Here is a 15714-nt window from a genome sequence, read left to right on the forward strand (position 1 = left end):
GTGATAGTTGGACATACTAAGTAAGATATGAATAGTGCAAATACCATCCATAATTTACTTTTCATTTTTAGTAGCAGTGATCTGATACATTAGATATACTGCAAATGTTCACGTCTATGCATATAAAACTGTTTCAAAGTGCCAAACTACTCTGCAGTACTTAGCTGATCAAATTTAACAAGTTTTCTCTTGTATCCTGAAACTAACAGTAATTTTTCCCCTGCTTACCACAAAAGCAGGAAACGGCCCCTTACTGGTTACGCTTCCAACGCAGGCAAGCACTTATATCTAATAAAATACAAGAATCCCAGGTTTTTGAGGGGCACATCCAAGTGAAAAATGGGGAGCGTGTCCAATCCTGCTATTTATAACACAGTTTTTGTTGCAGAGGCTTAAAGCCACACTTAATAGGCAGGTTTCTACCCAGGCTTTCTCTCACACTGGAAATCAGGACTCTGCACAAGATCATCCAGGTTTCAGTTTGAAACTATGAAAAAAAAAATATATTGGCAAACTATCTACTTACTCAAAATCACCAGTGAACCTTTGCATAAACCATTTGCAAACCTGCTTCCAGTATTGACCTTATAAGTCAACTAAGCAACATTTTCAACTTCATATGAATATTTAGCACAATTGCAATGCATAATCGTTACCTGGGAGAGACTGTATCCCATTCATGCTGGCCACATGATCTGGCCAGGCTGCAGGTAAATGGCACCAAACATAAAATAATCCCACTTTGACATATTTTCTGCTATGTTTTATAGAACATTTCCAAGCTGACCTTACCAAGTTGAACTGCTGCTGGAGCTTTTCGTTGGCATAGTTGATACAAAACTGTTCAAAGCTATTCACTTCGAAAGTTTCAAACCTGCAAAGCAATGAATAAAATAGCATTAAGCCTTGCTTAGTCTCAAAATCAACTTCTGTTTGCAACCACGTCATCTGTGTGATGGATAACACCACTTATTACACGGTGTCTTCGCATTCCTCCTATCCTAGATCTACACTTTATTCCTCATTCCCCAAAACAGGTATCTTTCCTCGCAACAACTCAAGGGATTCAAGAGGTCTCTCTGCTACACAGATGAGATATTCAGCGTGACTGTAGCTTCCTGCCCATCAGGCAGAAGTGCTGTCTAAGGCACGAAATGTAACAGCCTCTCTTGGGGAAAAATATTATGAAATACCAAGTCCAAATACATTCACTGCAAAGGTGATGGAGAAACAGTTAACTGCTGTCTTAAAAGACCCAACGTGGTATTTTTAAAGCAATTCAATAGAGCAGAAAAAGAAGGTATTAAATTCATAATTATAGTCTCTGTATTGCATCCCTGATAGCACAAAAATTAGATACATGCAAGCAAGTGACTTCTGGAGGCAGAGAGAGAAATGGTGCTTTCAGCTCTGATTCCAACACATTCCTTAGAGGGAGTTTGGTGTTAGTCTCTGTGATTCCCCCTCTTCACTAGGGCTTCCAAAGCTCCCCTCGCCAAAATATTATCCCACCCCTCTGCAGGCCAACTCCAAACTGAGCTCAATACTGGCTTCCTAGTCACAATTAGGAAAAAAAAAAAATTAAAAATGCAGTTTTAATAACACAAACTACAGGCAAGCAGCAGAGAGCCAGCACAGCCCCAGAGGTGGTCAGGGCTGAAGCACGCAATGTCCAGGAACAGGCACAGGGAGTTGGGCTTACTCTTAAAAGAGAAAAAAAAAAATTCAGCTACCACAGGGAATTATGTGATTTCTATTTTTAAGGCACAGTTGGAAGGGAGAGGGGGAAAAAAAGTCTTTGACACATGACTGTAAGGATTAAACTAAGGGAAAAAGCGGCAAGGGCTGCTGTAATGATAAATGCGTGGCAAAATATTTACTCAGGTAATAGGTGCTGTACGAGCTGGCCGTACAGTCTCAAAGCGCTAAACAAGTGAAGCCTTTTCCCCCTTCCCTCAAAAGAAAAAATAAATTAAAATCAGCATTTCTTGTACTTTCTGAGGACTACCTGGCTATTATCTACATGATGCAGTTATTCCCCAGGTATTGCCATGCAGTAAAGCCCTCACGATACAAAATGCCTCAGCCCTTGAGGAAAGGCAATACAAAAAAGCTAAAGGAAAAGGGGGCATAGGAAAAAGGTGTCATTTTGGTGCTTTTATCAGCCCCACAGCTCTCCAGGAAAGCCAGGACTGTTCCCCCTCTGCCTGACCCAAGGTTGGCATTGCTCCCAGAGCCACTGCAGCCCATGCTGAGCAGAGGATTCTCAATCCATCCCCATGCCAGGAACCAAGCTTTACAGTCTTTAATGCAGCAAAATCTGGTGGCTGGGACACACAAATGTTTATATTAAACACGTCGCCAGAGCCTCCATGATGAACGTGTCCTTGAAGAGCTGCTGCTGCGCTTGGATCTTGGTTGCAACAGCCATCACACCGAGCAGATCCCTGCCTTCAGCTCTTGCAATTAAAGGGACTCTACTTTCCCAGTACTCCTCAGAAATCCCAGTCCTGCAGGTTCATGATTAGAGCCACAGGGCAAGGAAAGACTTAATTAAAACAGAGATGGAGAGGCACAATGAGCTAGGTGGGAAAACGCAATGAGAGCGAGGGTACAAGAGGAAAAGATATCAGAGTGGAAACTTTTTCCACTTGAGAAACACCAGATGTGATTTACAAACCCTCTTCAGTGCGGGCCAGCCGGGGGCAGAGCAGCTGTACAATATCAACTCCAAGGGAGATTTTGTGAAGTTTTTGATTACGGGACTCTGCCAGTGCAATTTGCTCATTGACAGAGCAGTTTGATCACCAGTTCCTCATGCACATTCACCAGGAGGTCCTACCTGCACACAGTGACTGCACTAAAATGACATCCTATTGGGAAAAGGAAACCAATGGCCATTTTGGTTTCTATTCATTTTAGGGCACTATATTTTGGTGCAAAAAATAAGCATATTCACTGCTCCAACCCACCATCATGACTCCCGGGAAGGCTTGGGGACAGCTCCTGTGAGCAGATGTTGGGAGCAAATGTTGCATTTTGGTTTTTCTTCTGTTCCCTTTTCTGCTGTGCGACTGGTATCTCCTAAATCTGCTGCAGCACCAGGGTTTATACTGAAATATTTAAACTTCATAAATAAGTCCAGCATACAGCTGGATGCCTGGATGTTCACACTTCTCTTCACATGGCAAACAGCGGAAAAACAAGCCATCCCCACCAAGTCCAGGAATGCCACGTGAACGCACTCTTCAGATGGACTGGGGTATTGCTAGTATAGTAAATGACGTGATTTCAATAAAAGCATAAAGGCTTTTAGTGTGGCACCCTCTCACCTCAGTGTTAACAGAGAATTAAGGATGTGGAGTTAAGTATTAGAGAATTCGGAAAGAAACTCCACAGCCTCTAGACCATCTCCATTTGGACTTTGTCCCTAGAAATCCCACCCATGGGGACAGTCCTCCCCCAGGAGCACCAGGACAGAGGTGCTCTCAGGATGTTAGGGATGTGTGGTGAAGGCTGCTTGCAGGCTCCCTGCCTTTCTAGCTTAATTCCTCTCCTAGAGGAAAACCAACAAGCATTTAGGGAAAAAAACCAAACTAATTTCCAGTATTCGGCAGAATGCGTTGAAACTCCCAAATAACCCGAGCCTGGGGAACAAACCACTGTCCAGGACTGCAGAGAGTCAGGTTGTCAGTCCCCAAAGTCCCTGTATTGTTAGTTACTTGGCATTTCACAGCAAAACCCCCTTCTGAAAGGGATTTATGGTCTCTTGAGGAGGCCGGACTCTCACACAAGTATTACAGCCCACAGAGCAGAAACCCTTCCCCTGCAAACCTGCCTATTTCTACAGGACCTGCCAGTACCTGTGGAAAACCCCTGCTGTACCCCACAGTGACACTGGTGCTGTAAAAGCACCTGCTAGCTCACACACTGGATGTGATGTAGGAGACCTGCAGCTAAGGGAGGATTTTCTTCCACTCTAACAGGTTTTCAAGTCCAGCTTAATCTTTCATGACTGTTATCCTCAAGTCTCCTTTTATTCAGGTTTCTGCAAGGCCACATCTGATTTTTTAACTCAGACATCCAATTTTCTGTGCTGACCCACCATCACTCACATGGCTCCATCTCAAAGCTTTAGTTATCATATCCCAGCCTGCAGAAATCTCTATTTGTAGGGACACTGATGGGAAACAGCTTTTCCATGTCATACAGTCTTCAAACCAGACTGTGCCAATACTATCTGGTTATTTAAGATATTCCAGGTCCCATGCTATCTACCAAGCCCAGACACTTGCAAACCTCTGAGGGCCATCTCACCATCTCAACCCCTCCCACTGAAACCCCAAAACCAGAGGACTGTATTCTTACCATACTTGACACAAGTGTTCCTGTAAACCCTGCCATAGGCAGCAATCACTGATGGAGATGAGCAGGCAGTGGGCTATGCTGATGCTCCAGCAATTTCTGGTATCCTTTCTGCTGTCATGGCTGTCCAGTGGATGTTAAAATCAACATCCCAAACACCAGGAGCTGTAGAACCTTCCCTGGGAGGTTTTATACACAAGATCCAATTCCAGCAACCGTGTAAGTATTATAGATATCAAAGCTTTCTGCAGCTGACCCAGAGCTGCTTCGGCAGGATCTCATGCTGAGTTTCAGGTCCATCTAGATCTGACACACCTTACAAGGAGTCTGCCATTACACGGGATTTGGGATTCAGCAAGGACAGCAACTGCACTGGGTCAGGGGCTGGTTCCTGGTACATCTACAACTGATCCATCCCACCTCCGAAACAGCAGCAACTGAGAATCTTAATGTATTAAGGGAGCACAGCAGGTCACTGCTGTCCCACTTAGACTCACAGAATGGTTTGGATTGGAAGGGACCTTTAAAGACCATCAGGTACAACGCCCTGCCACCAGCAGGGACATCCTCAGCTGGATCAGGTTGCTCAGAGCCCCGTCCCATCTGACCTTGGATGTTGCCAGGGATGGGGCATCGGGCACCTCTCTGTGCAGCCTGTGACTTCTCTCTTGTCCTTGCTCCCCAGAGAGACAGAAAAGGGATGGTGTTGAAAGAGGGGAGGTGAAAATCCAAACCCAGAAAACCTCTTTCCATTCCCACTGACAGAATCCCTTCCTTTCTACTACATCTTCTGCTTCTTCAGTTAAAATGAATTCTTCTTCAGTTAAAATGAATTCTTCACAGCCAACTCTTGCATCCCTCTTCTACCAGTGCTCAGGTGCCAGGATGAAAGACTGGACGGTAACTGGTACCCAGTCTGAATTTAAAGAGATTGCAGGCTGCAAGCCTTGCCTTCAGTTATGGCAGAGCCTTCTGCACCTTACTCCCTGCCACAGGCTCCCAAAGTGCTCTGAAAGCTCTTGGTGCACAAGGGCCCTGCAGCAACGGTTTCACAGCTGAAGAAGCAAAATAGTTTCCTCAAATCCCACAGCAACCCCAAGCAGAGCCTAGCACAGTCTTTGGTCTCCACATCAGCACCTTTACTCCTTGCTTATCTTTAAGCTCGATGCTTTCAACAGCATGGAGAATACAAATCCTGAATGGTGATGGCACAGGAACTAAATCCCAAAAGCAAACATCAAACAGATCTGTATGCGCTGTTTCAAGGTCAGGGTTGTGCAACCTAAAGGAGGATCAAAACTGAAAAACACACACAACTGCACTGTTTTGCACTCCTTTCTATTATTCCCATCACCTGCTGCAAGCCAAGGTCAAGCATGTGTTGCCACAAGGGTGAGACAAATCAGAAAGGACTAATTAAACAGCCTTAAAAGCAAAAAATATGCATACCCATATATATCGAGCACACCAATGAAGGAGTGCTGCTTGACGGTGGTGTGCATGGCCTTGTTGACATGCTGCACAATCCAACTGAAGAGTTGAGCATAGATGTGTTTGGCCAGGGCATTCCTGGCATTCACCACTTGCTGCACAGACATGCTCTTTATGTAGGTCTCTGCCACGGTGACGAGCTTGTAATGGCAAAGCCAGTGCTGCATCTGGCTGCACTCCACACCCAGCAAGCTGCAGAATTTGTTCAAGTGTTCATCCTCGCTCTAGGGGTAACAAGAAGCAAAGTCAGCAAGTTGGTGACACTCCAAAACTGCAGTTTAAATACTGAGTTCCCAGATCAGCACAAGAAGTTAGCAGTATTTCTTAACTATCTAGGGAAATACTCTGTTCCTCTGGTTGGTAAGAAACAAAAAAAGCAATGAGCACTCATCCAGTTGCACTACTTTTCATGGACATGGGTAACACTGCTTACAGAGAGCTCTGAACAGTGGTACACATATGGCTTTGCTCCAGCTGTTCTTAAGGTTTTGATTTTCAGAAAGAGCAGTTTTCCACAATGACTGGCAACAGGAGAAAGCACTCTACCCCTCCTTGAGCTGCAACTACACATTCCTTCAGAGCAACCTTGAATAAGCCTTAAGTTAAAGCTTAGGGCATGCCATTACCTCATGCCTTTTACAAACCAACTTAATTCGAATCACAAAGTTGCAAAATGTGCATTACCAGAAGGGCTCGTGTTTTGCATAATCAATAAAATGAACTTCATTTTTTCTAGTGCATTGTATTTTTCCCCCCTCAAAGACAGACAAGGCAGTTCTGAGTCTCTATTATGCTAAGATAGCAGGCACTGCCTCTTGGACAATGAGAAATCAATTTCCCTTTTCTCAGTGTAATAATACATGTCTAAAGGAAGTAAATTGTTTCCAGTTAGATACGAGCATGCACAGAAGCTGCATGGGTTTGGGGATGGAGAGAAAAATGCCTTTTAGAAGACCTCTACGATGCTTTATTACTATGACATCTTTTTGACCACGGATTCAAAGTCATAACAGGATTGATTTAATACCTTGCAATTACATCTGAAAGTAATTAAACAATGTGAACACCATTACAGAACTCAACATTGTCGGAGCACGCGACTTTCACATATCTGTGTTTCCAAATATCAAGTAAATTACCCCCAGCATCTAACTAATTGAGCACTCCATTATGTCAAGGGCAACACTAAAAGTGTGTGCAGAACTCATTTAAATACTTTAATTAGGAACAAACGACCCAGTCTAGGTTGCGGTGATAATTGATAGGACAGACAGTATTTTCCATATAACTGCCTTTATTTTTGCCCTCCCTGAACAAACACAGAAACAGAAAAAACACCACTAAGGCATCTTTGGTCTTATTTATTCTGGCTAATTAACTGTGCAGTCCTTCTTTGCATACTGCATGGCCAGATTAAAAGCAGCAGCTACATGGCTTTGCCTATAGGAAAGTGGTTGTAGGGCATCTCACCTTCTCCTGGGGGAGTCACTGTTCCCCCAAGGTCCCCCAATGTGTATCAAGTCTTTCAAGAAAGCGGGAAAAGTTAAAAGATGGGTTGGGATGAAAGGTGGCAAGCAACCTTTGAATCATCTCGCTTATCGAATGGCTAGAGCAGAGAAATAATACACTATCTTCCAGGAAAAACTAAGCAACCAGGAAATTACACTGTGTTTTCAAAAAAAGAAAAGAAAACCAGGGGGAAAAAAGGGCTTTCCATCAAAGGATACTGCTGTGAAGCCCAGCACACCCAATGTGGCTTAATTTATGAGCATACAAAGCTCCCCACATGCCCCACTCTTGCTGGTGACGTACCGATATGCTACAGGCATCGCCATCTTGTTCCACTTGGATTTCCACGTTCCCTAGGTGCAGAATGGCAGCAATTATCCTAAAAATGGTTGTCTGATGAGACTCCTTCACTCCTATGAGAACAATTGAGAGCTGACTGTCACAACAGAACACAAACAGTCTTCACTGAAAATGTTGCAGTGTTCGATTTCCTTCCCAGGCTGTAGGTAGAGAGACCTCTGCTAGTAAACACATCATAAACTCTCAGTGAAGTAAAAAATGACAGCAGAGACTGTGAGAGGAGCTCATGTAATTTCTTTACCCCTGTTGCTTGCCATTTTATCACAGACAGGTTTAGTACTATTGCGAACATGCATGAAACCAAGGATGCTACTCCATAATGATCAAACAGGATCAGAGCTATAAGGACTCTGCAGCTTCTTTAGAACAAGGAGTTGCTTCTCTACAATCATAGTCCAACAGTGAGATCTAGCTGACAACTGAAGCACAAAAATCACAACTTATTCCCAGTGCCCCACAAACAGGAAAGAAAATTAAAGCCATGCAGGTGATGCACGCCTCCAGACCAGTGCTACAGCTGGGTGCAGCCAGTCACCAGGGAGGTGATGTGGAGCTCTGCCTTACTGTCCCCCCAGTGTCTCAACAGGAGCTACAAGTTGTGGGTCTTTGCTGGGGGTGTGAGATGTTATTTCTTTACATATTTTTTCTGGCAGACTTTTGCAGGCCTTCCCAGCAGAAGCTTTGCTCAGCAGCAGCCCGCACAGGGCTTTCTTGCCATATCTTGCATTTTTACATCCCATTTGGGTTTGTGTGTCCCTTTTGTGTTCAGTACTGGTGCCCTAATTATCCACCCAAAGTCTGAGGCATCACCTGCTGGCTTTTTGACTACCAAGAGCTTCCTCTTCTCTCTCCGGACTTTTCTGTTATCAGCACAGTGAAAAACGTTTCAAGGTTACTAAAAGGAGCAATGCTCTGCTGTTACTTGGCTCTCCTAATTAGAGTTAAGCCTGGCTAGGGTGGGGATTTAAAAACACATCTGATTTCTCCTTGTTACACATAAAGGCAAGACTAGAAAGTGTAGCAGCAATTTCACCAGGCCCTGAACAGAAGCAGACAAAGCTGGGAAACATTGAAGGAAAACAGGGAAAGGCAGAGCCAGAGGAAGCATGTGAAGAGCAGAAAAACATCATCAAATTGGCAGCAAAGATGCTCACACAGTGCTTCACAGGGAAAGGAGACAAGGAGTCTGCTTGGGGAGGCAGAGAAGGGGACAAAGAAAGACTTGACCCTGGCAAGAAGATAAGGAGAGTGTTCCTGGGTGATTACAGACCTGTAGGCAAGTCTGGAGCAACCAGTAGAGTCTCTGAGTAGTTAACAGTTAGAAGTCACACAAGCCAGACTAGAGAAGGATAAACACAAGACCCCACTATCACCCCCTCAAAAAAGAGATCAAGCCCATCTAAAACACAAAGAGGATAAATCTGGGGGAAACGCCTGCAGTTACAAAACTTGAAATGATTCCCCGCGCTTGCTGCTGGCACAGTACAGTGGATGCGATACAGCGTTCGGGGGGATTTCACAACTGGCTGTGAACACCATGAGCTCCTCTCCCAACATATAAAATGCAGCAGAGACACCAAGACTTACCAGGATTTTAAAAACTGGTTTCAGATGAATACTAATAAACTGGGAAAGCTTTTCCCTGCAAAAATTGTTTTTCTTTTCAAACATTTGCTGCTGCAGGCAGGCTATGGCACTGCTCAACTGCAGCATGCACAGATGGTTGTTGCAGCAATAGATTTTGCAGCTGGCCATGCAAATGCAGACTCTGCACAGCAGGGATCTACCTGGACTCATTATTCCCAGGAATCAGCTACTCAATACAATACTGTGATGGTCTGAGAAGTGATGTCACCCTCAACCAAAATACAGACTGAATTGCAGAAAAATAGCTCTTTTCCTGCTTGTAAATAGGGTAAAAAATAACAAGTCAAAGCTGCAGCACAGCTTTGACTCCAGAATGGTTTGTTTAGGTGTCTCTTGAATTCAGTGTCCTCCATTTCACTGCTGCTTTGCAGACAGCTGTAAAAAACACTTCTTCAGCTCATATGAAAGAACAAGGTAAAGTCAACCCAGTCAATAGGAACATGGATTTATACCTCTTAGTGTTACAGGAGAGCCATGTAATTCAGACAGAATTCTGAAAGCATTTGCAAGAGACTTCTGCTGGGAAGGTTCCAAGAAGAGCAACCCCTTACCAAGCAGAGTGAAGGCATGTCTGGTTTTCTCAAAGTCATCAGCATCGTCCACACCACCAATAGATGTGTCATCTCCCTGAGAAGTGTAGAAAAAGTCTTCAGCACATGCTAGGAGAGAAAAGAGAGAAGAAATACATCAGCAAGCAGCACTCACCTGCTGCAGCCACTCCCTGAGGCATGCACTGGGGTGCTCCCCATCCCCCATCCTGCCCAACCTCAAAGGGCACCTGTTTCCTTTGAACGATAGTTTACTTAGAAATGAAGTATAACCTTGGTAAGTGACCGTTTAACTACTTCTTGTAGTGATGAAACCCTTCCCCAGAGCTATAGTATATTTGGGATTCAAATAACTGCTTCATTGTATGGGTGCAGCTATTTCAAATACTGAGGTTACTACTTTTAGGGGATTTTATCCTGTTTTACATACCCATGACCAGTGCAGACACTTTAACACTTTTCTCACCTACCACTTTAAACCCAGGGAGCAAAGTGAATGAAGCATAGCTCCATTTAAGCGTCCGTGCTTTAGCAAAGTTATTTCAGGATGACACAAAGCTAAAACCTACGGAAACCAAGAGGCATGGAAACACAGATACAAGAAGAGGTCGCAGGATTTATATCCACTTAAAACTGCACGTACAATTGCCTCCCCTTCAAACAAATGCTTACTTGAGGCCAAAACCATTAAGATATGTTAAGGCTTGGTCCCAGGGATGGCTGGGGTAGCCGAGGAGTGGACAGCTGCCCCATCCCACCCAGAATCCGTTCTCAGCACCAGCTTTAGCTCATTTCAAAATGGGTAGGAGTGACTTGCCAAGAAAAACTCAGAAAGACTGTTAACACTCAGAAACACATTTCCCAAGTATCACAAAAATAATGAGAAAAACAGCCTACTGTGTGTTCCACATCAGCCTGCTGGTAATCTTTAAAATCACTACAATCTGCACTTTTTTTGACTCACAGTGCTAACAGAAAGTCCCCAATCCTTCCCAGCCCTCTCACAGGCTTTTGCATTAGCTGTACTTTCAGGCTCTAAGAAAAACATTTAATTCTTTTTGGCATACAAAGCCCTGGGACCCAGAGGTTTCAGCAACTCTGCTCATTGCTGGAGCATCAGGAATAAGGGGCAGAAAATTCTGACTGGGATCAGAGAGCCAACGTCCATCCTGGTCCTGCTAGCACAACAGCAGCTCACAACAGAGCGTGTGGCATTAACAGCTTGATGTTGCTGCATGTTGCCCTGCAAGGTGCATCCAGGTCTGGCAGTGGTTGATAGGACCAAGACATCAGCCTCCAATTTTAATCATCCACAATGGGATCCGTTTCTGCCTCAAGTCATCCCTGACGCCAATATAACTGACTCCAATATTTATATTTCAATATGTGTGCAATAATTTTAACAACCACAGAAACCCTTTGATTCACTGCAAGCAAATAAAATGTATTCCTGCTTTGCGCCGCTGCCCAGGCATCGTTAAGTTAGACACCACACTTCAAAAGGCACTGTGTTACACACAGGCTCCCACATCTTAAGTCAAATATTTACTTTCTAGTTTAAAATCAACCCTTTTGGATCGCTCTGACTGAGGAGCCAACATTTACTGGTTTGCTCTGCTGGCTCACATAATTTTAGAGACTCTATTTTCCAGCATTTTGCAATACAAAAGAAAGTAACAACAATTCTTTCTATGCACAACACCCAAGGGAGAAGCAACAGCTCCTACTTTTGATATGGAAAAATAGACACCCTCCTCTGTCTAATAAAAAGTGGATTTCCACATCAAGGCACCTCTTGTTCTGTATAAGCCTTGGGAAGACAAGGTTGACAGATAAGATACAGCTTACATGACAAAGTAAGTTTGAGTTTTGACTAACCATCTCAAGATACAGGCTAGTAAATCTGAAGTGAAGGTGGCAATGAAAAAGATCCCTCAAAAGAAAGGAAAGTAAGTGAATTATGCACTTCTGCACTCACAGCACTAGTAACTCAACAGGTCAAAGCAGAGCCTTGTTCAGTCCAACAAAAGCAGCTCATGGCATCCACATGCCCCAGAAGCCATCCCCACTGAGCAATGTGAGCAACACTGCATCTGCCAGCTACGAAAACACTTCAGGGAGTTTTAAGCTTTTGCAAGGTGACAGTGCAGGAAACACCAAAGACACACAGCTTTCATTTTGGAGAGCATGACTTCTTTTTCCCTTGTTGCATTTCACCTGAATGCACAAGCAGTGGGTTGAGTGGATACATGTACACGCCGCGACACAGGAAATGCACAGGCACTACAGAAAAGTGCAGCTGCAGACTGACATGCACCAACACATCAAATTTTGATTAGAAATTACCTAAGAGGACTTCTTTGTGGGCTAACGACACTGGTACCCACCACCTCCTACACCGCCAGCTTGAGACACTGAAGTTGAGAACCACAATCACAACAGCACAAAGATGTCCTGGGTGATGCACCAGGAGCGCAGAGCTCTCAACCTTCACTATTACAGTCACCTCAAATACAGATGATGCTTTTAGAGAGCCATGTTGAACAAGACTGGTATTTCCTCTGATCCACATGTTCCCAAGAAGAGAAAGGTGGTTTCACAGCTAGAGCTCTGCCACATCAGCTCATCTGCCAGACTGGGTTGAAATAATTTGTGCCTGAATTTTAAGATGCCAGCAGACAACATCATCAATACTCAAAGTATCTTTGCAAAAATGAAGCATGTAAGCCCACAGCAGAAACTTTTGGAAGTGGCCAAAAGATGTGCTCTGGGGTCATACAAGCATGCAAGAGGACCAAACACAGGCTCTTTGACTGTAGCTGGGAAGCCACTGTCAGAACCTCGTTTTGGGACCCCTACAGACTGAAAGGAGCCTCAGGTCCATCACAAGCCAGGTTTTATACTATGGCTAGTGCCCAGTGATTCACACAAAACCTTCACATCCCACCCAGGTGTCCTGGGACAGACATTAAGGTTTACATCTAGACAGTCTCAGAAGTTATGTTATGCCTTAGCAAACTCCTGGATGTGGTTATCTGGTCTGGTGTCACTGGGGAAGAGTATGGACTGCAGTTTGGTAATATGCTGAGGTTTACCGGTGACAACAGGATGACAACAGGAACGCTTCCATTTCAGCACCGATACTCAGTAATTGTGACCAACGTGCCTATGGCAACCCAAAAGTCAAAGACAAACCCAGAATTACCCAGAAACTGAAAGCCTCTCTCTTGACCAGCTGACCAGCCACTCCTCTATAGCCACATAGTCTCCGTGAGACTGTAGCAGCAAGATGCTCTGCATTGGGATCACAACCTGCCTTGCTCACCATTTTAAATGCTTAAAAGCATGTTTTAAGCCTTACTTCTTTTAAGCAACAGCAGATATTGAAGATAAATAAATTACAAAACATCTCTGCACCCCCTGCTGCAAGTGCAAACCCTCTTAATCAGATGTCTTACAGAGATTTTGCTGCCAAGTCTGGGGAAAAAAAACACAACTCTGGATACAACCCAGGAGTTAACCACTGAAAAAACGTAACTGATTCAAAGGACACAACTGCTCCTGCCAAGACTCTGGCCAGATCAACCCACACTCACACTTGATATAAAATACATATCTTTATGTAAGTTTCGTACAATATTAACACATGCTCTCCCTGCATCGTCTGGCATCTATCACACGTGGTTGCACCGTGGCTCTGCAGGTAGCTTCTAGAAAACACACAGGTTTACTCCCTTCTCCCACCACGGCTAACCTCCAGCAACAGCTCCTGCCTACCAGCAGCACTTGGAGAAGCCTAACAGTGCTGACCAGTGCAACACAAACATCATGCACTTTATGCAGCATGCTGCTGCACAACAGAGGTGATAAGCACTGGTGTCTCATCCAAGGTGTCACATCCCCAAAGACGGCACAAGCAAACCTTGGCACCACAGGGGAGAAGCAGCCCTTCAAACACATCTCCTTTTACCTCCTCCCACTGAACAGGCACACACGACCCCATCACTGACCTGCATTTCCAACCCCCACCACAATTTCCTGTTGCCATCACAACTAGGAGCACAGGGAGGTTGAAGTACTTACTCAGTCCAAGGTCTTTGAATTCTGGAAGACTTGCCGAGGCACAAAGTTGATAGAAGATGTGGTAGTTGCGCTCAGCCTCTGCCTACGGGGAAAGCACCGTTACCAGAGGCACAAAGAGGTTACAGCAGTGCTCCCACCCTCAGCCCAGTGCCAGATGAGCCCAGGGCCACCCTGACCCCATCCCCTGCGTCCCACCATCAAGACTCCCTCAGTGCCAGCAAAAAGACTGGGACCTCTATCCACCTAGGAGAACAGAGGTGCTAAGCTTTGCCCTGATCAATGTACATTGTCCATCTTGCAAATGTAATATACAGCTTTACTACCTTCCATGCCTTAAGTTAGCTAGCAAGCACGGCACTGCAAACCGACAGTAATGTAAAAAGAAGTGGCCTATACTTGCGGCTTCCCAGCGTTGTTCATTTTTAGGATTTTTGTAGTTGGGTTGTTTGCTTTTTTCTGTGCAAGGACAAAATGTTTGCAGGTCCTTTTGAGCTGTATCTCAAGCACAAACCAGTAGAGCCTGAGCTGAGCCCTATGGACCCTAAGCATAAAAAAATCCATGGGATATGCTGCAGCAGATACATCAGCCTCCTCAGCCTTTTTCCTGCCTCTCCTCTGTCTTCAAACCTGAAGACTGTTGCCTGCAATTTATTCTTCCTGGGTTTTTACAAGGTGCAGTAGAGATCTCAGCAGCTGCCCACAGAAAAGCTTTCCATCTGGGCTGAGCATCCAGGCCAGAAGCAACAGTCCCTCATCAGGGCTCCAGCTTCCGGCAGATGTAGGGAACAACCAGAGGCCAACTAACAAGTCTCTCAGATACATATTCCTCCAGAATGAGGTCATCAGGTTGGGATCATCAAGAACAACTGCAAAAAACTAAGCCTGAAAGATCTCTGGAAGCCATGTCCACCAGGAAAGCTACTTTTGAAGTAATTTATCTATGGAGAAGACCTTGACTATGAAATTCCTGGAGTACAGCACCCAAAAGAAAGAAAAGAAGGAAAAAAGCACAACTCCTCACCTGGAATACAACTCGTGATTTTTCCAACAGATATGTCCTCATGTTGGCACCAGTGATGTGGCTTCTCTTATCAAAGCCGATCTGAATGTATTTCCCAAAGCGACTGCTGTTGTTATTCCTCGTTGTTTTAGCATTTCCGATTGCCTGCATAAAACAAAATTAAACATTAATTTTAAATTTAATTTTTAAAAGTTTTTAAATATTTAAGTCTGTAATCAGTTTTATGTAAACAGTCATGGGAGAATTTGAGGGAAACCCCTTCCCAGGTGCAGAAGGCAGAGCAACAATGTGACTTTGGGGAGGACTCTTCACTGAAAACATGGTGTCTCCAGGATTTTTATGGAAGAAAAACACATATAAACAGCAATGAGAATCTGTGCAGCAATTAGACCATCTACACACCAATAGCCACAGTACTCCTGTTTTCTTTTTTAGGATGCCCCCACCTTTGTTCACAGTCAACACTGGCAGGTTTCCTCGAGGGGACATGGGCAATGAAGCCCTGCGAGAGGGAGGGAACCAGTTGCAATATGTCACCAGATGCTTGGGCTTTGGTCCATGGATTTGGTGATAGGGCCAGAGTCCCTCTGTGGCTCTCCAGCACCTACCTGTCACCTCGTGGTCATGTAATGCTGCCACACACAGTGGCAGAAGGAAGCGGAAAGAAACCAGGCGACATGCAAACATCAG

At 44.6% G+C, this 15714-nt stretch overlaps 1 protein-coding gene across 2 annotated transcripts in view; it reads right to left on the minus strand.

Moving 5' to 3' along the window:
- The window catches only part of MYO5B (myosin VB), a 149360-nt gene that overhangs the window by 80383 nt on the left and 53263 nt on the right, over positions 1-15714 (minus strand). For both annotated transcript variants that reach the window (XM_027794505.2, XM_027794504.2), the window contains exons 6-11: positions 15025-15168; positions 14004-14085; positions 9924-10031; positions 7669-7778; positions 5815-6080; positions 793-874 (exon numbers count right to left, since the gene is read on the minus strand). In XM_027794505.2, the coding sequence (XP_027650306.2) occupies positions 793-874; positions 5815-6080; positions 7669-7778; positions 9924-10031; positions 14004-14085; positions 15025-15168 (792 nt within the window). The remainder of the gene's footprint in view (positions 1-792; positions 875-5814; positions 6081-7668; positions 7779-9923; positions 10032-14003; positions 14086-15024; positions 15169-15714) is intronic.

Source organism: Falco peregrinus, chromosome Z (assembly GCF_023634155.1).
Source record: "Falco peregrinus isolate bFalPer1 chromosome Z, bFalPer1.pri, whole genome shotgun sequence".
Classification (NCBI taxonomy): domain Eukaryota; kingdom Metazoa; phylum Chordata; class Aves; order Falconiformes; family Falconidae; genus Falco; species Falco peregrinus.